This window comes from Suncus etruscus, chromosome 9, assembly GCF_024139225.1.
Source record: "Suncus etruscus isolate mSunEtr1 chromosome 9, mSunEtr1.pri.cur, whole genome shotgun sequence".
NCBI classification, from domain to species: domain Eukaryota; kingdom Metazoa; phylum Chordata; class Mammalia; order Eulipotyphla; family Soricidae; genus Suncus; species Suncus etruscus.
Genome location: NC_064856.1, coordinates 112,442,013 through 112,462,776, shown reverse-complemented (window position 1 = coordinate 112,462,776; position 20,764 = coordinate 112,442,013). Strand labels below are relative to the sequence as shown.

At 40.7% G+C, this 20,764-nt stretch overlaps 1 protein-coding gene and 1 pseudogene across 1 annotated transcript; both read left to right on the top strand.

Moving 5' to 3' along the window:
• Positions 1-331: 331 nt before the first annotated feature.
• Positions 332-1,270, top strand: LOC126018805 (mas-related G-protein coupled receptor member X4-like). Its single transcript, XM_049780901.1, has one exon. The coding sequence runs from the start codon at positions 332-334 to the stop codon at positions 1,268-1,270; it is 939 nt and encodes a 312-aa protein (XP_049636858.1).
• A 5,276-nt stretch (positions 1,271-6,546) lies between these two features.
• LOC126019552 (uncharacterized) lies at positions 6,547-6,657 on the top strand (annotated as a pseudogene).
• The last annotated feature ends 14,107 nt before the right edge of the window (positions 6,658-20,764 follow it).

Sequence of the window (20,764 nt, the reverse complement as noted above, 5' to 3'; positions counted from 1 at the left end):
CTCTTCCACATCTACTCCCAGACCAGACCCTCAGCAGCTGAGCACAGGTAGAGACAGACCTGCATAGGTGTCAGGAGTGGCACTGGCCTGGGACTGAGGAGAGAGCTCCTGACTGAGCCTAGAGTTGATGAAAGCAGGACTGGTGTGGACACTCCATAACCACCGCCTGGCTTCCTGTGAATGAGTGTATGGGCTCTGAAGATTAGCTGGGGGCAAGGGTGAACCAGTCTGGACCTCACAGATACTGTCCCTGCCCATAGCTTGAGTTCACAGGGGACCACAGTGAAAGGACACACATATAAATCCTGAGCCTAGAAACAACATTGTGGACATGCCTGAGGTCCTCTGGAACAACTCGACAGTTTTAACTGAAGGGAATGATGACTCCTTATTCAACGAAACCAACATTAACGATGATTTCTGGAGTTATTACCATTTAGTTTGGACTGTGTTTGATATTGTCTTAATAGTCATTGGACTCTGTGGCATGGTGGGGAATGGGATTGTCATCTGGCTTCTGGGTTTCTGCCTGAAGAGAAACCACTATGGCGTCTACATCCTCAACTTAGCAATTGCAGACTTCACCTATCTCTCAACAGCTATTACTAATTATACATATCTGAGTAGATATTTTTCTAAAAAATTATTATTGTTTTTAGATTCACTTGAAGTGTCTTCATACTTGGTGGGCCTGAGCTTGCTCATGGCCATCAGCATTGAGCGCTGTGTCTCTGTGCTCTGGCCCATCTGGTACAAATGCCACCGCCCAACACATCTCTCCACCATTGTGTGCACCGTTGTTTGGGTTTTCTTTATTATTAGTTACTATTTAATAAGATTTTTAGTTGAACTTGACTATGATATGTGGTATATATCTGGACTCATGTCCCTTCCAACTATCCTGGTGCTCTTTGTGTCCAGCCTGACTCTCTTCATCCAGGTCCAGTGTTACTCCAGGCAGAGAAAGTCCAGCAGGCTCTACTGGACCATCCTGCTCAACGTGCTGGCCTTCCTGCTGCTCAGTGTGCCGAGAGGAGTTTATTTAGCCTATTATTTCTCAACGTTCTTAAGAATCTATGTAATATGGGAAATGGTAGTTATGATCCTCCTCTCTGCTGTGAACAGCACAGTCAACCCCATCATTTATTTCTTTGTTGGACGACACGGGCAGCAGCGAGGCAGAAAATCTCTCCGAGAAGTGCTCCAGAGGGCGCTGACAGATAATGCAGAAGCTGAGGAGAGAAGAGCACCATACCCACACAGAGCATGATGTCCCGGAATATCAGGAGGGGGCGCTCTGCTGAGGGCGCTTTTCTGCCCTTCTAGCCCAGGCACTGCTTCTACGCAAATTCTCTGAATTTCCACCAGAGCACCCAGAATTGCTCTTCAGTAGAAGGTACATTAGTGTGGAGAGACCACAACACTCTCCATGGAAATGTCTCAATTTCTGCAGGTCTGCTAACCTTCTATAGCTCCCCTCGACAAGACTTCAGTCCTAGTGATGTTCCCAAGCTTTGCTTCTACCCTCCAGGAGCACTTGTCTCACCAGCCCTGTGCCAGTGCGTTTTCTGGAAGAATGTCTCTGGACTGTTTCTGGACTGTTCACACAGTCCTGGGTCACTGACCTCATCACATGTTCCCTACAAGACTTGGATGCCAATATTGTCTCCTGTAAACCTTGCTGAGCCTCATGATCTCATATATTGGGGTCTGTCTAATGAAGTCTGCACACAGTTTAAGGGTTCCCTGATTCCCATTCTGCCGATCTGGTTGTCTAGTCATGCATTTGCATGCATGCTCACCATCCACAGATGTGAGATATCAACTCAGACCACCCTACTGCTGTCCTGTTCAGACTCCACCGAGGGCAGAGGGTGGCACCAGTGAGACCACAACCTGTCTGACACTACCTAAGTAGTCTGTCTGAGTGCTACCTAAGAGGCACAAACACTTGAGGGACACAGACATGTGAACAGGGCACCTGTTTCAGCACGGAAGTGGATTCGGGTAATGTGTGTAATGTGTCAGTATAATGTGCTTGCTTGTTCGTGGGATCTATGGGAGTGTTCATGAACCGAGAATCAAAATTATAAGGATAAAAGAAGCCACTGTTCTACTTGACTCAATGGGAGGAAACCTCCCCAGAGCATACTAAAGGTTGTCAGATCATCCACTGGGAACATCTAATGCCTTTGACATTTTCAGATGTGATCGATACTATATGTCCAAGAGCTATGCAAAATTTGTCATGATAAACTGAGAATGATTCTGTAGCAAACTGTGCTTCAACCTGTGAAAGTTGAAGCTCCCAAGAATCAGGCCTTAGGGACAGGTCTCAGGTGGGAGAAGGGGAAGCTAATCATGAAGGCATCAGAAGACTACCAAAGACAGGGATTCATAATTCTGTGCTCCTGTGTATTTGTTTATTAATTCAGGCTTCCCAGTGAGTAAAATTTATGGCTATCATGGTCACTTACAAAAAATAGCAACTACTTTTAAGATCTCTCAGAAAATCAAGTTGGATTAAGTTTCACAAGGGGATTAAGCACAGAGAATGTTTGTCAAGGTCTGGACATGCGTGTTTAAAGCAAAACAGAGAACGGATGGAGATATTGTTGGAGAAAAGAAAGAATTCTTTTTTACAGTAAAACTGATATTATGGGCTTGTCCCATGGCAGTGGTTTATCAGAACTTATTAGAGTTAGGATCACAAAAGTTGGTATGTAATCCCCCACTGAGCAATTTGACTAGAGTAAAAAACTGATATTATGTAAAGAAAAGTTCCTGGACAAAAATATAATTGTGATAGAATGTTTAGAAGGCAAGTGCTGTAGAGAAAGAAGCTGTGGTCACACAGGATTGCTACAGGGAAGTATTTTGTCTGTTTCTGGACCACACCCGGTCAGCTCAGAGTTTACTCCTGGATCTGCACTCAGGAATCACTCAGGATGGGCTAACAGGACCATTTGGGATTTGAGGAATGAAACCTGGTCCATAAGTTGGCAGCCTACAAGACAAATGCCCTGCAGCTGTGTTATCACTCTGGCAGCAGAGTTTTTTGTTGTTGTTGTTGTTGTTCGGTTTCGGGCCACACCCATTGTTTTTTGTTTTCAGCTACTTTAAAGATACCTTCAAAGTTCTTCTAATACTTGGCATATAGAAAGAATTAAATGCTCAAAGGGGGTCTTAAATGCTCAATATTTACCATGAAATAAAAAAAAGATAGAACAAATTTGCATCTTTAGTTTTGCTGGGAAAAAGGAAAGAAAAAATATATTGTTGTGGCCGGAAAGATAGCATGGAGGTAAAGCATTTGCCTTGTATGCAAAAGGTCAGTGGTTCGAACACTGGAATCCCATATGGTTCCCAAACCTACCAGGAGCGATTTATGAGCTTAGTGCTAGGAGTAACCCCTGGCGCTGCCGGGTGTGAGCCAAAAAACAATATATATATATATATGTATGTATGTATATCATATATTATATTGTAGTACAAGATTTGCTACCTCTATATATGTTAGCAGTGCCACTGAAGAAAGAAAGAAAGAAAGAAAGAAAGAAAGAAAGAAAGAAAGAAAGAAAGAAAGAAAGAAAGAAAGAAAGAAAGAAAGAAAGAAAGAAAGAAAGAAAGAAAGAAAGAAAGAAAGAAAGAAAGAAAGAAAGAAAGAAAGAAAGAAAGAAAGAAAGAAAGAAAGAAAGAAAGAAAGAAAGAAAGAAAGAAAGAAAGAAGAAAGAAAGAAAGAAAGAAAGAAAGAAAGAAAGAAAGAAAGAAAGAAAGAAAGAAAGAAAGAAAGAAAGAAAGAAAGAAAGAAAGAAAGAAAGAAAGAAAGAAAGAAAGAAAGAAAGTAAGAAGAAAGAAAGAAAAAGAAAGAAGAAAGAAAGAAAGAAAGAAAGAAAGAAAGAAAGAAAGAAAGAAAGAAAGAAAGAAAGAAAGAAAGAAAGAAAGAAAGAAAGAAAGAAAGAAAGAAAGAAAGAAAGAAAGAAAGAAAGAAAGAAAGAAAGAAAGAAAGAAAGAAAGAGGGAAAAAAGAAAGGAAGAGGGAAAAAAGAAAGGAAGGGAGGTAGGAAAGAAGGAAGAAAGAAAGGAAGGAACTAAGGAAGATCTTTGAAAGGGAGAATGAATGGGAGAAATGCAGAAAAAGAACGTGAGGGAGACAGAAAAGGGAGGAGAGACAGAGGAAGGAAGGAAGGAAGAAAGGAAGGAAGGAAGGAAGGAAGGAAGGAAGGAAGGAAGGAAGGAAGGAAGGAAGGAAGAAGGGAGGGAGGGAAGGAAAGAAGGAAGAAGGAAGGAAGAAATGAAGGGAGGAAGGCGGAAGGGAGGGAAAGAAGGAAGGAGGGAGGGAGGGAGGGAGGGAGGGAAAGAAGGAAGAAGGAAGGAAGGAAGAAAGGAAGGAAGGAAGATGTTTGAAAGGGAGAAAGGGAGAACGAATGAAAGAAATGGAGAAAAAGAACATGAGGGAGACAGAAAACGGAGGAGAGACAGAGGAATGAAGAAAAGAAGGAAGGAAGGAAGGAAGGAAGGAAGGAAGGAAGGAAGGAAGGAAGGAAGGAAGGAAGGAAGGAAGGAAGGAGGGAGGGAGGGAGGTAGAGAGGAAGGGATGGAAAGAAGGAGGAAGGAAGGAAGGAAGGAAGGAAGGAAGGAAGGAAGGAAGGAAGGAAGGAAGGAAGGAAGGAAGGAAAGAAGGAAGGAAGGAAGAAGGGAGGAAGGAAGGAAGGAAGGAAGGAAGGAAGGAAGGAAGGAAGGAAGGAAGGAAAAAAGGAAGGAAGAAGGAAGGGAGGGATGGAAAGAAGAAGGAAGGAAGGAAGGAAGGACGGAAGGAAGGAAGGAAAGAAGGAAAGAAGGGAGGAAGAAAGGAAAGGAGGAAGGAAGGAAGAAAGAAAGGAATGAAGATGTTTGAAAGGGAGAAGGAATGGGAGAAATGGAGAAAAAGAACATAAGGGAGACAGAAAAGGGAGGAGACACAGAGGAAGAAAAAAAGGAAGGAAGGAAGGAAGGAAGGAGGGAGGGAGGGATGGAAAGAAGGAAGAAGGAAGGACGGAAGGAAGGAAGGAAGGAAGGAAGGAAGGAAGGAAGGAAGGAAGGAAGGAAGGAAGGAAGGAAGGAAGGAAGGATGGAAGGAAGGATGGAACGAAGGAAGGAAGGAAGGAAGGAAGAAGGGAGGGAGGGAAGAAGGAAGGAAGGAAAGAAGGAAGGAAGGGAGGGAGGGAGGAAGGAAGGAAGGAAGGAAGGAAGGAAGGAAGGAAGGAAGGAAGGAAGGAAGGAAGGAAGGAAGGAAGGAGGAAGGAAGGAAGGAAGGAAGGAAGGAAGGAAGGAAGGAAGGAAGGAAGGAAGGAAGGAAGGAAGGAAGGAAGGAAGGAAGGAAGGAAGGAAGGAAGGAAGGAAGGAAGGAAGGAAGGAAGGAAGGAAGGAAAGAGAAAGGTGCTCCTCTGTTCTCCTGTCATGGGAGATGACAGGTCGTGATTTTTGTTATGCTTTCTTCCTAGAACCTTGTCCATGAGACCGTTTTGTGGAAACAAATGAGGTTGTGGTCTAACTATTCATGTGGTCACCTCAATCTTTCATAAATTTGACTATTGTCTTCCAATCTTTGGCTTTGAATTGTGTTTTTTCTGACTATTCGATGTCTTCTTTGCTGGCAGAGAAATGGTAGATGTCTTGGTCATATGTACAATTATAAAGAAAAAGATCATATTATTCCCATGGAAACAAATCTTCAGCCATTTTTGATAAAGCCTAGTCTGAGGAGCCAGGACACTGAAGAGAAGGAAACTATGGAATAAAGGGGAGGATCTCGAAACACTCATTGGAGGAGAGGGTGTAGTAGATCAGCAAATGTAAAAGCAATGTTTGTAATAGCTTGGCAAAGTATCCCACCTCCACAAAATAATGATTCATATTTTAAAAATGAGAGAATAGCTGGATTCTTCCATAAAAAATTCTACCAGATTTTAGATACAGCTGCTAAACTTGAACAGGTGTTCAAATATCTGCCCTTTATAGATGTCTATAGTAATGTCCTAATGTTTTTTAATCACAGACACTGTTGCAGAATGCATTTGGAATCCCTGGACTCACTACAGTGCTCATTATAAGAATGCTTTGTGTCTTCATATCAATATATCTATTATACCTTTTTAGTGTATTTGTTCACAGTGGCTCTTAGAGATACAGTTTGGATGTCCTAGTTTCGTATTGCTAAATTATATTCTATTAGACTCCACATATAGTGGTGTGCATTATGATAATGTCTTGACAAATATTCTAAGTTATTCACTTTCCAATTATGCCATCTAATATGATCTAATCTTCATGTCCACAGATATATTGGATTACGCATCTGCATGCCAGAGACTCTTGCTACAGTGCTCATTTATTGAGTACCTTTGTGCAATTTATTTTCAATTCTAGCTAGTTTACTATTATATCTTAATGCCCAGGTTTGCAGTTTGCTTTCAGTAAAGGAATCTCGATGCTCAAAACCATTATACAATAATTGGTGATGTAGACTCAGTGCTCATTACTGTATTCCTTAGTATTCTAGGCTTGAATTGCTTCTTGGCTTTTGGCTAAGATCAAGTGTAGTATCTGTTCTTATCAGTATTCTATACTTGAAAATTATCATTGTTTTAAGAATGTTATATGCAAAATGGGACCTTACACCCTGAACGTTGACATAATGACCTGGCACAGGCCTCAGAAGAATGGGTATTCTCCATTCACCCCTGAACCAGGGAAGCTATCTGCAAAACATCCCAGCTTTTTTATAACATCACCTGGAAGCAATCCTCTACCAGGGAAGACCCTACCGCTGCTCTGACATCAACCTGCTCAAAAGAGACTTATCTTATTACTAAAAAGACTAGACAACAACAACGACCTGCTTAGAGGATGTGGCTCTCTGCATGGCCCTTTAATTGTGAGCTGAAACTAGAGGATGCTCCACATCCAGACTTCAATGTAGGATATGAAGATTCCAGGATCTTTAAAACAGAAACATGATACCAACAACAGAGACTGTGTGAAAAATAAAAGTGTGTTGGCACTACAGAAAATGACTTGGATTGGACAAACTAGTTTGCCTGGAGCCTAGAGTTGGTCTAATGCCAGGAAACTTCAGGGGTAAGGTCTCCTTGTATTTAATCCAAGGCTTTTCCTTTCCATGCCCCTCATATTTTGCTGGGCCTAGGCAAACAATAATTGCCACTCTAACACCATTTTTACTGTGCTCCTTTGACTCTAATCCTTTAAAAAAAACACTTAAACATTTTAGTTTAACTTAAACAAATACACATGTGCATGGAAATGTAAAAATGTACTATGCCTTTCATGTTTAAGAAGTTACATAAGTTTCATAGCTTTAGACTGCTTTGTGTGCTGCTAAGAAATATTATAAGGTATTACAATCTGGGGACTTGAGGGACAAAGTCATTGTACATGGATTTTGTTTTATTTTTCTTAATGTTTTATGGCTAGAAGTTCAAAGGTAAGATATCAGCAAGGGGAGTTATTCTAAAAATTCTGTTTATGAGTGATTGTCCTTTCATTGTAACTTTACCTTCTCTCTTTTCTTTGCATATTTGTTCTCATAATGAAAAATAAAATAATTAAAAAATTAATAAAGAATGTTATATGCATAATCTAACCCAGGAAACCTTTTTACAGCAAAATTTACCCTTACCGATGATTTTTCTAGAAATTGGTAAAGTTTTCAATTGACCTGTCAGCGTCATATTTTATTTAAGTAAAATTCATCATATAGTAGTCATAACTGATCATTTTCCATTTGTTTCAATAACAGAAAGCGAAGTTATTAAAAAAAGAAAATAGAAAATAGAAAACATATAATGGAAAAAAGAAATCTTATTACCTAGTATGTTTGTGAAAATTATTGTAACTTCAATAAAGTCATTAATACAATAGCAGGTTTTGTAATCTCTTTCTTTTAAGAGAGATGATACAAAAATACAATAAAAAGAGTGTGTGGAAATGGTTGTTGTCTACATAGGCACAGCAAAATATGGGAGAAATAGAAAGGAAAAACCTTTGGTTTGGGGCTAGAGAGATAGCATGGAGGTAGGGTGTTTGCCTTGCATGCAGAAGGACAGTGGTTCTAATCCCAGCATCCCGTATGGTTCTTCAAGCCTCGCAGGAGCGATTCCTGAGCATAGATCTAGGAGTAACCTCTGAGAGCTGCCGCTGAGACCCAAAAACCAAAACCAAAAATAAAAACAAAAAAAAAGGGAAGAAGAAAACAAAAAAGTAAACAAAAAGAAAAGAAAACCTTTGGCTTAAATAACAGGGAGACCTCACTCATGGAGTATTCTGGCATGACTGCTTTATAATTTTTAAGCACTCTGACACATTCTACATGGGTCAGTTTTTTAAATGCAACCTTTATATTGATCATCATTCTCTATGTGTGTGCACAACTGTGTGTTGGCCATCTCTATGTCTGTCAACTGTCTGTCTGAATTATATATAATGTCTGTCTATGATGCATGTAGTGCGTCCCCTGTTAGCCCTTCTTTTCCCCCTTCTCTGCTTACCACTTCAGAAATCCTCTTCTATCCTTTTGCTCTCTCACCCTTGATTGTTGTTTCTACCTATTTAACCTTTTTACCCACAGTTCTTAACTCCTCAGGACCCAGATCATTGGCTCTCCTCCACCCTCTGCTAGAAAATTCCCAAAAATTAGGACAGCCATCCCCAGCCCAACACTTGCCACAGCCCCTAGAAGAAGCTGCTGCCACTGCTATTGATTTGCTCTCAGTGTCCCCCTTATCTCCCATCTCACTACACCATGGGCTGTTGCTTGCTACCAGATTCGGCTTTGGAAAGAAACTTGACTTGAAGGCATCTCCTTATCCACAACATTTCAGGCTGAAGCTTTGCCCCAGATTTTATTCCCCTCTCCCTAGACTAATTCAAAAAACTTAAAAAGGATTGTATATTTCTTTTGTAAATTTTTAAGTGTGTTTCCATAATAGGTTTAATTTCTTATTGTGTAATTCCTTATGGAGATGTAGTATTCCCCACCCCTTTTTGGATTTGTTTAGTAGGAATTTCTAGTAGATAGTTTTCTCATGGGTTCTGAGTTTCTGTTAGAATAATATCCTGCAACATTATTTCTCTTTGCGTAGGCACATTGAAACAGGGGAATATTTTGTATAAAAAAAAGTTCTTATCTAATAGACATAGAAAATTCTAAAGTTTTAATTTCATGGGCCTTTCACTCTGAACATTTGTCATAGTGATTTAATATAGCACCAATTTGATTGGACATTGGCTGTTAACCCCCAAACCTTAGATCCCATTTTTAGAATCAGCATGTTTTTGCACAAGCACCAGGAATCTAAATTCTTCCAGGGAAGACCAAAAATGATGCCCTGCCACTGACTAGCTACATCATTGGTTCATATAACACTCTGATGACATGGAAACAGCAACAGCTTGCTTTCAGGTTAGGTTTCACTGCCTTGATATCTAATGGTGAGATGGTACCAGGAGACACTTCGTGGCACCCTGACTTCAACATAGGATCTGTGCAAAAACCAAGAACCCAGGACGAGAGAGAGAGAGAAAGAGAGAGAGAGATTCAAAGAGAGAGAGAGATTCAAAGAGAGAGAGAGAAGTAGAAACCAAGTATATATTTTATTCCTCCTGGAGTCTGAAGTCTGCAGCCACTGCCCAGGGCTCTCTTTAGAGAGAGGGAGAGATAGATGAGAATTCCCTGGCAAAAGGTGGCCAGGGGTGGCCCTGGTTTGAAACAGAAAGAGAGGGAACGAAGTGGTGGCACCGGATGTAAGGCGCCTGCCTTGCGTGTGCTAGCCTAGGAAGGACCACAGTTCAATCCCCCCGGCATCACAGAAGGTACCACAAGCCAGGAGGCATTTCTGAGTGCATAACCAAGAGTAAACCCTGATTGTCACTGAGTGTGGCCCCAAAACAAAAAAATAAAGATAAATTAATAGACACAAAAGCAGGCAGAATCTCCTTGATACTTTATCATTGGCCCCCCTCACACCAGCAGGCACTGTTCGTGTCACTATCCTTCGACCATCCACAATAGTTAAAGTTTTACTTTTTATACCTAGCATGACGAGGGGATGTGTCTAAGGGGCATGTTCAGGGAATGTGTGCAGTTTCAACTGTCATAACAGTAGGGTTATCCAAGGGGCATGTCAAAGTCCTACCGCCATACATCAACACTGAAGCCTAACTACAACAACCGCTATTGAGCACTTTTCAAGGGACCATGAAGAAAGAGTTTGGAATTAAACAACTTAGTATGCCTGGAGCCTGTAGTTGGTCTTATAGCAAAATGCTTCATGAGTATGGAAACCCTGTGTTTAGATCAGAGGTTTTGTCTATATATTTTTCATAACTTTGCTGAGTCTATGCAAAAAAAATTGCCACTCATTTTTATCTTTTAGATAGGGGACTTACCTTTGTTATAGAACTTTATAACATGAATTACTCGGTGTTATCGCATATTCCTGAAATTTTCTATAAAGTAAATAGGGGTGAATAAAGAATGAAGGCCAGGGGCAAGTGGTCTCAGGTGCATTTGGTAGAGATTTTTAAAAGTACAGAACAAAATATCCAAGCCAATGTTAACAACAATGGAATCAATATATCCAAACATAAACAATCTAAACTTAAGTGGGCCTGTTATATGTCAGGCCAGGGAACAATGGTGGTGCTGTAGGATGCACTCTGAGAACATGGGTGAAGGGAGGTCGACAGTGGTGGTGAAATTGCCCTTACTCCTTGTATGTCTGAAATTCAACTATGAAGAACTTTGTACATCACAACGGTTCAATTGAATTAGATTAAATTTTAAAAGAGACATCCAGATTCCATATAGGCATTTGAGAAAGTGCTTAGCATTGGGGAATATTGGGAATGCACAAATCAAACTGACAATGAGATATTACTTCAACAATGAGAATACTTACATGAAAGTACTGAGGAAAAGTAGTGAGGATTCTTGGAAAGGCAACAGCCCCCCAGATGGTAGAGTTCTCAATTGGTTCAGCCTCTTTGGAAAACACTTTTTAGGCTTACCAAAAATTGAAAATGGAAACACTATATGGCTCAGTGAGTCCACTGTGTCCTTGATACCAACACAGGCATCATGTCCCATTCATGTCTAGCTAATAAGCCAGTAGTCGTTTATTTGTATATACAGACACACTCATTTTCACTTCAGTACTATTTAAAGAAGTCAAATTATAAAACTGGGGCCAGAATGATAGTTGAGCAGTAAGGCATTTACTTTGCACATGGCGGATGACCCAGGACAAACCTGGGTTCAATCTTCAGTATCTCATATGGTCCCTCTAGCCAGGAGCGATTATTGACTGCAGAGTCAGGAGTAACCCCTGAGTGTCACCGGGTTGACCCATAAAAAACAAACAACCAAAAAACCACCCAGGTCACCAGTAAAAGATAAGAACAAGAAATTGTGGGTTATATACATAGTATAAAGATCTCAAATAGAAGATATGGCATGTAACTCCACCCTGGATTTAGGTGTAGCTACCTGAGTCCCACCCATTTCTGGGAGGGGTCTTGGGAACCAGATATTATGTGTGACCTTACCTGCAAGACCCCGCCCATTCCTTGGAGGGGTCTTAGAAAAGGTAGATAAGCCTTTGAGCCAGGGGATGAAGCCCCTTCTGCCCTGCTGGGCGCTCTGGCTTTTGGGTCTTGGCCCTTTTGGTCTTTGACCAGCATGGAGCCCAAAGGAAAGATGGCGGAAAGGAGTTAAGATGCAGGGCTAGCTAAGAATGGCTGTGCTTGAAAGGTTATAATATAGGCCACACACATGTGGTGAACAGTGCATGAATAAAGATGATGCTTCCTGATGCCTGTCTCTGGATGAGTCTGATTCCGCCGCTCACCTAAACCTGGGACCCGCCAGCTGCATGGGGGTTGTGGAGCCACGTGGCCTGGAATCGCATCCCTCTCCATCCAGATCCATCATTAATTATTTAATGCAACACCTGGCGCTCCGAACTCTGACTTGAATCCTGGACCCAAGAAAACAGCAAATATGGTGAGATTTCTGCTCTTCTGTTTGATTTTTGCTCTTTTCAGATGGAGTCAGCCCAAAGGGTTTGGCCACGTGAAGCCATGTTCAAAGATAGCTGCGACCCCTTCTAGGGGCAAAAATATCAGTAAAACAGGGGAGTTGAAAACTTGTATCACTCCCACCCAAGACTTAGGACTGAAACTTTGTTGCCGAAAATCCTTTTTCCAAAAACCTCGGCCTCCTCACACACTGATGGAGGGCCTTAATTGGAAAAAGGTTCAGAAAGAAAAAGCTTCTACAAGCAGACTGATTTTCTGAGTATGACCTTCAGCTTGAATTTGGATTTTGACTTTGGAAATTTTGGACTGGACTTTTAGAACTCTGAACATCCAAAAGCCCCCTGCAAAAAAAGCTGTGGCCGAGAGAAACCTGCTTCCAAAGTGCTGCCCAGAGGGGAAAAAAGGCAGCTGCAATCAACCAAGAACTCCGGCCCTGTAGCAGAAAATTGGCAAAAAGTGCCTAATCCACCCAAAGGCGAGCCTGGGATCCGCCCTACAAATCAAAAGGTGAAACAGCAGGATCTGACCGGCTGCAGGACCTGGGACCACATGGTCAACAACAGCTCGAGCAAACCGTCTGTGGGGCCTGGAACTATGGAAATAAAACACGTGGTGAGATCAGCGTGGGACAAACCAGCATCTGGACTTTAGGTGTAGGGACTAAGCAGGTAGTCATATATTTTACTCATAGTTGGTGATGGGCTAAGTTTTAGATAATTAGTGGGATAAGTTTTAGTTAGTGGTTTAAAAAAAATGAGTAATAACAGCTTAGCCCATTTAAAGATCTGATTTCTAACCGCCTGCATCTTTGTCTTCATTAAGTCATTTTCTTTATAATTTAAATGTGATTTGTTTTCCAGTTAATATTTTCAATTGCAAAATGTTTTACTGTGTGTATTTTAATGTACTTAGCCTGTTTTTAAAATGTATGTTATGCATTTCTGCTTTAGTACTTGTGTGTAGGAAAGATTAATAGGAACAAAAAGTTCCCCCCAATATAGTTTAAAAGTATAGAAACATGAAAGTTCCGGAATAGTGCTTGGTAAAAAAAAACATTAAGAAAATTTTAAGTTACAGGTGTATAATATATTTTGCAGAAATGTTATGTTTTTGAAAGGGCTGCTATGTTATTTTTCACTTTATTACGTTCTGCATGAAAATATTAACCCACCTTTGGCTAAAGGTGGAGTCAGAATTACAAAAGGTTCTTTTATATTTTAGAGAAGGGGGAGATGTAACTTCACCCTGGATTTAGGTGTAGCTACCTGAGGCCCACCCATTTCTGGGAGGGGTCATAAGAACCAGATATTATGTGTGACCTTACCTGCAAGACCCCACCCATTCCTGGGAGGGGTCTTAGAAAAGGTAGATAAGCCTTTGAGCCAGGGGATGAGGCCCCTTCTGCCCTGCTAGGCGCTCTGGCTTTTGGGTCTTGGCCCTTTGGGTCTTTGACCAGCATGGAGCCCAAAGGAAAGATGGCGGAAAGGAGTTAAGATGCAGGGCTAGCTAAGAATGGCTGTGTGTGAAAGGTTATAATATAGGCCACACACATGTGGTGAACAGTGCATGAATAAAGATGATGCTTCCTGATGCCTGTCTCTGGATGAGTCTGATTCCGCCGCTCACCTAAACCTGGGACCCGCCAGCTGCATGGGGGTTGCGGAGCCACGTGGCCTGGAATCGCATCCCTCTCCATCCAGCTCCATCTTTAATTATTTAATGCTACAATGGCATACTTTTTCATTTGCCCAAACTGAAAAAAAAAATAGGACCTCCAGATATGAACATCAGAAGAACAACTACTAGATGCCATCACTCGGGTGTATAATGGATGTAGCAATAGAGGTTGGAAGAGTCAATGGTCAATGAAAACAAACTATGAATTGAACCTGCCAAGCAGGGATTGGGTAGCACAAAAGAGAGTAGAGTAGGTGTTGGCATGTGATTGACATCTGACGGATGGGGCCAGACATCAGCATTTTATACCTAAAGTACAAATATTTGATACTGTTATAAATCAAAATGGCATGATGCAAATAAAAATACTATCTGAGAGCCCGAAGAGATAGCACAGTGGTGTTTGACTTGCAAGAAGCTGATCCAGGATAAAAGGTTGTTTGTTCGAATCCCGGTGTCCCATATGGTCCCCCGTGCTTGCCAGGAGCTATTTCTGAGCAGACAGCCAGGAGTAACCCCTGAGCACCGCCAGGAGTGGCCCAAAAACCAAAAACAAAAAAAAAATACTATCTGAATTGGCCAATCTGTCTTTCACGGTTACTCTTATTTAATCGTCATTAGGAAATGCATCCACACAGACAGGGAGTAGTAGTGTTGGTTGGTGTGTGAGCACAAGAAGCTGAGATTAAGAAAAAGATTCAGAAGACCTACAAGCAAAAGATAGAGAAGGGGGAGAAGAGAGGAGGAGAGGAGAAGAAAGGTATACAAGGATAGAGCCTTCTCTCACTTAATCCTCCTCTTTTGTCTGGAATTAAAGGTACGACTTAGGCCTTAATAGCAATTGAGAACTAAAACCTTTTGGGAGGTTTGGGTCAAAACTGGCAGTGCTCAGGAGTTACTCCTGGTCTGTGCTCAGAAATCGCTCCTGACAGGCTCAGGGGACCATATGGGATGTCGGGATTCTACAAGCAAAGCAAATGCCCTAACTCCATGCTACCTCTACAGCCCCAGAGAACTAAAATGTTTACTGTTGGGAACACCAAGTTTTGCTATGGGTTTATTGGACAACATGCTTAGATGAAGTATTAATGATTGAGAATTCTTTCTTTACTTTAAACACCATGGTTACATGATTCTTCAGAACACGTTTTTTCCACAGATAAAGTTGTTCATGATTGAGTTACAGTCACACAATATACAACAACATTGACTAGTGAGCATTTCCGGCCACCAAAGTCCCAGTTTACCACTCACCCACCTTCATGCCCTCTTCTCTTTTCTGGGGCAGGCATTTTACTTCACTGTGCTTTGTACTACTGTTAATGAAGGAGGACCATGCATGACACCTTTAGCCCCTTTTAGCACTCAGTTCTTGTGCAGAGTGATCTGTTCCAACTATCACTTTCACAGTAAACACTTCTCTACTCTCACTGCACTCTACACTCTTTGTGGCAAGTTTTGAACCATAGATTTGTCATCCCAGTCCTCATTTCTATAGTCTCTGGGTAACACCCCTCATGCTTTATTTTCCTAATATCTCACAGATAAGTGAAATTATTCTATGTTTATTCCTCTCCCTCTGACTCATTTCACTCAGCATAATAATCGCCATGTCCATCCATGCATAAGCAAATTTCATAATTTCATTTTCCTAATGGCTGTGCAATTTTCAATTGTGTAGCTATACCACAGTTTCGTTAGCTACTCATCATCCACTCATCGGGCACCTAGGTTGCTTCCAGATTCTGGCAATTGTAAATTGTTTTATGGTGTACAGAGGGCTGCAGAGGGCATTATTGTATTGCTGGGTGGGTTGTATTTATTTCTATGGAGTCGCATGCTAGCTCTTGTGGACCGGTTGTGTTGCAAAAATTCTTTGAGTTCTCTAGAGGAGAGTGGATACACAGGTGGCAAAATATAAAGAAAATGAGAAGCCAAACAATGTATAAGAAAAAACAGCATTCTAAAATTTAATGTGGGGGACAGGTCTCTATGAGGTAAATTGTCAGTCACAGATATAAGAATAATGTTCAGATAGACAAAAAGCAGACACTATGGTATACATAAAACATTAATAGTAGCCTTGTTTGATGCACATAACAATTCACCCAACTAGAGTGATACATGACTCTGGTGAAAAGGACTATGTTGAATAAGAGTCCTGAGTTAGATGGGAGAATGTTAATTTTAACATCTCAAAGCAGTTCCTGCAAAGTTACTTTCAGATGTAAATTTGGGGAGTCAGAAAGGAACTAAGTTTCCATGTCATGTTTCCTGATTCTAAAGGAAGAAGCTTTTTGAGTATGAGGAGTAGGTGAAAGAGACAGGCTATATCTGAAGAAATGTAGATTTTATGCCTGGTAAAAGTATAAACAGTCCAATGCTACATCCTGGCCAAAATTCTTTGATGTAAATTCTGAGGTGACAGAAGGAAAATATTGTTTCTAAATGCCTTGAATGTGATGCTAAAATTCTCCAGGTAAAGATGAATTTAATCAAGACTATATTTTCAGGCCAGAGAGATAGCACAGCAGTAAGGCATTTGCCTTTCAGGCAGCCAATCCAGGACTAATGGTAGTTCAAATCCAGGCATCCCATATGGTCCCCCAGCCTGCCAGGATCGATTTATTTTTTGTGAGGGTTTTCTTTGCTGCTGTTGTTCCAGCTCCGTAAGGTATCCCTTTAAACTGCTAATTTTGATCCAAAAGAAAATCAAAAATTTTTGACAAAAAAAAATCCTGACATAGGCTTGTATTGCTATGAGTTTCCCCCTAATTACTGCTTTTGCAGGAATCGTTTGTCTCAAGGAATCTTTTTATTCTTCCTTGAGTTCTTCTTTGATCCAGCTGTTGTTGAGCAGCATGTTGCTTGATCTCCAGGTGTTGGCTTTTCTCCATAGTTTGTTTTTACAGTCAAACTTGATCTCTGCTGCACAGTGATCTGACAGGGTGCTTCTAGTCATCCTTATATTTGTGACTTTATGCAAGTTAGAATTACATCCTAAGGCATGGTCTATTCTCAATAACCTTCCATGTGCACTAGAGAAAAATGTGTATTTTGCTTTCTAGAGGTGGAGTCCCTATTTAAGTCCATTAGCCCTAGTTCTTCTAATTTCTCATTTAGGACTCTTATTTATTTACTAGTTTTCTGTCTGGTGGATCTGTCCAGTGGTGATAGTGGAGTCTTCAGATCTCCTACTTCTATCACATTTCTTTCCATATGTTTCTCCAGGTTTATGAGCAAATTCCTTACACATTTTGCTAGCTCTGCATTTGGTGCATAAATATTGACCAGAGTTAGTACTTCTTGGTCTAGTGTTTCCCTGATCAGTAAGTAGTGACAGTCTTTATCTCTGATCACTTTCTTGAGGTTTAATGCAATTTGTCTGATGTAAGTATGGCTTTTCCACCGCTTTTGTTTTCCATTGGCTTGAATAATTTCCATCCTTTTATTCTAATAGATTCCCTTTCTTTTATTCTAAGCCTTTGTCTTTCCTGTACTTGGAGATGTGTTTTTTGCATGAGGCAGAAATCTGGTTCTTGTTTTCTTTCTTTTTTTTTTTGTATTTTTTTGTTTGTTTGTTTTTGTTTTGGGGTCACACCCGGCAGTGCTCAGGGGTTACTCCTGGCTATCTGCTCAGAAATAGCTCCTGGCAGGCACGGGGGACCATATGGGACACTGGAATTCGAACCAACCACCTTTGGTCCTGGATCGGCTGCTTGCAAGGCAAATGCCGCTGTGCTATCTCTCCAGGACCTACTATATGACTTTTAATGGGAGAGGTTAGTCCATTGTCATTTAAGGAGATTATTGACAGAGAGGGCTCATGTGAAGTTGTATTTTCTAAGGTGATTACGGTTACAATAGGGGGTTTGGATTGTGTAATTTATCTATGAATAGATCGTTTAGAATCAGTTTTGTTTGTGCAAATAAAGCAAGTTCTTTTTTTTTTTTTTTTTGCCTGAGAATGTTTTAGTCCTCCCTCCCACATGAACGAGAGTTTTGCCAGATAGTGGACTCTAATTTGAAAGGTGCTTTCATTCAGTCATTTAAATATGCCATTTCACTATCTCCTTGTTTGAATTGTTTCAAATGGAAGATCTGGTTTGATTCTTATGTTCCTTTCTTTGTATATGAGCGTTTTTTCCTCCTGTATTGTGTTGAGGAGTTCATCTTTCTCTTTGTTTTTAGGTTTTTTATGTTTGGTTTGGTTTGTTTTTGTTTTGTTTTTCGATTTGGATTACTATATGTCTTGGTGTTGGTTTATTGGGATCTATTTTATTAGGGAATCTTTTCACCTCCTGGATTTATATCACATCTTTTCACAGGGTGAGAAAGATACCTGCTATAATTTCCCTGACCATAGGGTCCTAGAACCTGCAGAAGCGATTTATGAGCTTAGTGCCAGGAGTAATCCCTGAACACTGCCTAATGTGACCCAAAACCAATATATATATATATATCCTATTGTTATCCAAGATGTCTTACCCCTACACATGTTAACAGTGCCACTTGAAGGAAAGAAAAAAGGAAGGAAGAAAAGAAGGAAGGAAACAAAGAAACAAATAAACAAGGAAAGAGAAAGAAAAGTCTTTGAAAGGGAGAAAGGGAGAGCGAATGGGAGAAATGGAGGATAAGAAAGTGAGGGAGAGAGGAAGAAGGTAGGAGAGACAGAAGAAGGAAGGAAGGAAGGAAGGAAGGAAGGAAGGAAGGAAGGAAGGAAGGAAGGAAGGAAGGAAGGAAGGAAGGAAGGAAGGAGGAAAGGAAGGAGGGAGGGAAGGAAGAGAGGAAGGAAGGAAAAAAGAAAGAGAGGAAGAGAGGAAGGAAGGAAGGAAGGAAGGAAGGAAGGAAGGAAGGAAGGAAGGAAGGAAGGAAGGAAGGAAGGAAGGAAGGAAGGAAGGAAGGAAGGAAGGAAGGAAGGGAGGGAGGGAGAGAGGGAGGGAGGGAGGGAGGGAGGGAGAGAGGGAAGGAAGGGAGGGAGGGAGGGAGGGAGGGAGGGAAGGAAGGAAGGGAGGGAGGGAATAAAGGGAGGGAGGGAGGGAGAGAAAGAAGGAACGAAGGGAGGGAGCGAAGGAAGGAAAGAAGGGAAGGAGGGAGGGAGGGAGGGAAAGAGGGAGTAAAGGAAGGAAGGATGGAAGGAAGGAAGGAAAGAGAAAGGTGCTCCTTCCTATCATGGGAGATGAGAGGTCAGTGATTTTTGATATGTTTTCTTCCTAGAATCATTGCGAAACTAGAGACTGTTGTGGAAACAGATGAGGTTGTGGTCACCTCAATCTTTTTTAGAGTTGACTATTGTCTTCCAATCTTTGGCTTTGAATTGTGTTTTTTCTGATTATTCTGATGTTCTTTCCTGGCAGAGAAATGGTAAATGGTCTTGGTCATATATAAAAGTATAAAGGAAGAAAAGGTTAGATTATTCCCATGGAAACAAATCTTCACCCATTTTTGATAAAGCCTAGGTCTGAGGAGACAGGACACTGGAAGAGAAGGAAACTATAGAATAATTGGGGAAGATTTAGAAACACTGGTTGGAGTTGGTGTAGTAGATCAGCAAATGTAAAAGCAATGTTTGTAATAGCTTTGCAAAGTATTCCACCTACATAACATTGGTTCATATTTAAAAATGAGAGAATAGCTGGATTCCTACTTAAAAAAGACATCCAGATGTAGGATACAGCTGCTTAAATTGAGCAGGTGTTCAAATAGCTGCTCTTTCTAGATGTCTATAGTAATGTTCTAATGCTTTTAATCACAGAAACTGATGCAGAATGAATTTGGAATCCTTGGGCTCACTACAGTGCTCACTATAAGAATGCTTTGTGGGGCCGGGCAGTGGCGCTGGAGGTAAGGTGCCTGCCTTACCTGCGCTAGCCTAGGACGGACTGCGGTTCGATCCCCCGGCGTCCCATATGGTCCCCCAAGAAGCCAGGAGCAACTTCTGAGCGCATAGCCAGGAGTAACCCCTGAGCGTCACAGGGTGTGGCCCAAAAACAAAAAAAAAAAAAAAAAGAATGCTTTGTGTCTTAATTTCGATATATCTATTGTAGCTTTTTAGTGGTTTTGTTCACAGTGGCTCTTAGAGATAGGATTTGGATATCCTAGTTTCGCATTACTGTGCTATGTTCTATTAGACTCCACATACAGTGGTGTGCATTATGACAATGTCTTGACAAATATTCTACATTATTCACTTTCCAATTATCTCGTCTAATTCTATCTAATGTTTACATGCACAAATATTAATGAATTAGTCATCTTCATGCCAGAGACTCTTGCTACAGTGCTCATTCATTGAGTAAGTTTTTGCCATTTATTTTCAATTCAGGCTAGTTTACTATTATATCATAATGTCCAGATTTTCAGTTTGCTTGCAGTAAAGGAATGTCGATGCTCAAGACCTTTATACAATACTTTGTGGTGTGACTCAGTGCTCATTACTATATTCCTTAGTATTCTAGACATGAAAATTATGACCGTTCAAAAATGTTGTATGCATAATCTAACCCATGAAACACTTTTACAGCAAAATTTACCCTCACCAATGATTTTTCTAGGATTTGAAAAAAGTTTTCATCTGACCTCCAGCCTTATATATTTTATTTAAAGAAAATGCATCGTATAGTAGGCATAAATGATCATTATGCATTTGTTTGAATATAACAGAGTGAAGTTATTAAAAATTAAAAAATAGAAAAAAAGAAAAAAGAAAATGTGTATTAGCTAGTATATTTGTGAAAATTATTGTAACTCCAATAAAGTCATTAATACAATAGCAGAAGCTTTTGTAAGCTCTTTTTTTTTTCTGTTAAGATAGGCGATACAAAAATACAATAAAAAGGGTGTGTGTGGCAGTGGTTGTTGTCTGCATAAGCACAGCAAAATATGGGAGAAATAGAAAGGAAAAACCTTTGGCTCTGGTCCAGAGAGATAGCATGGAGGTAGGGAGTTTGCCATGCAGAAGGATGGTGGTTTGAATCCTGGCATACCATATG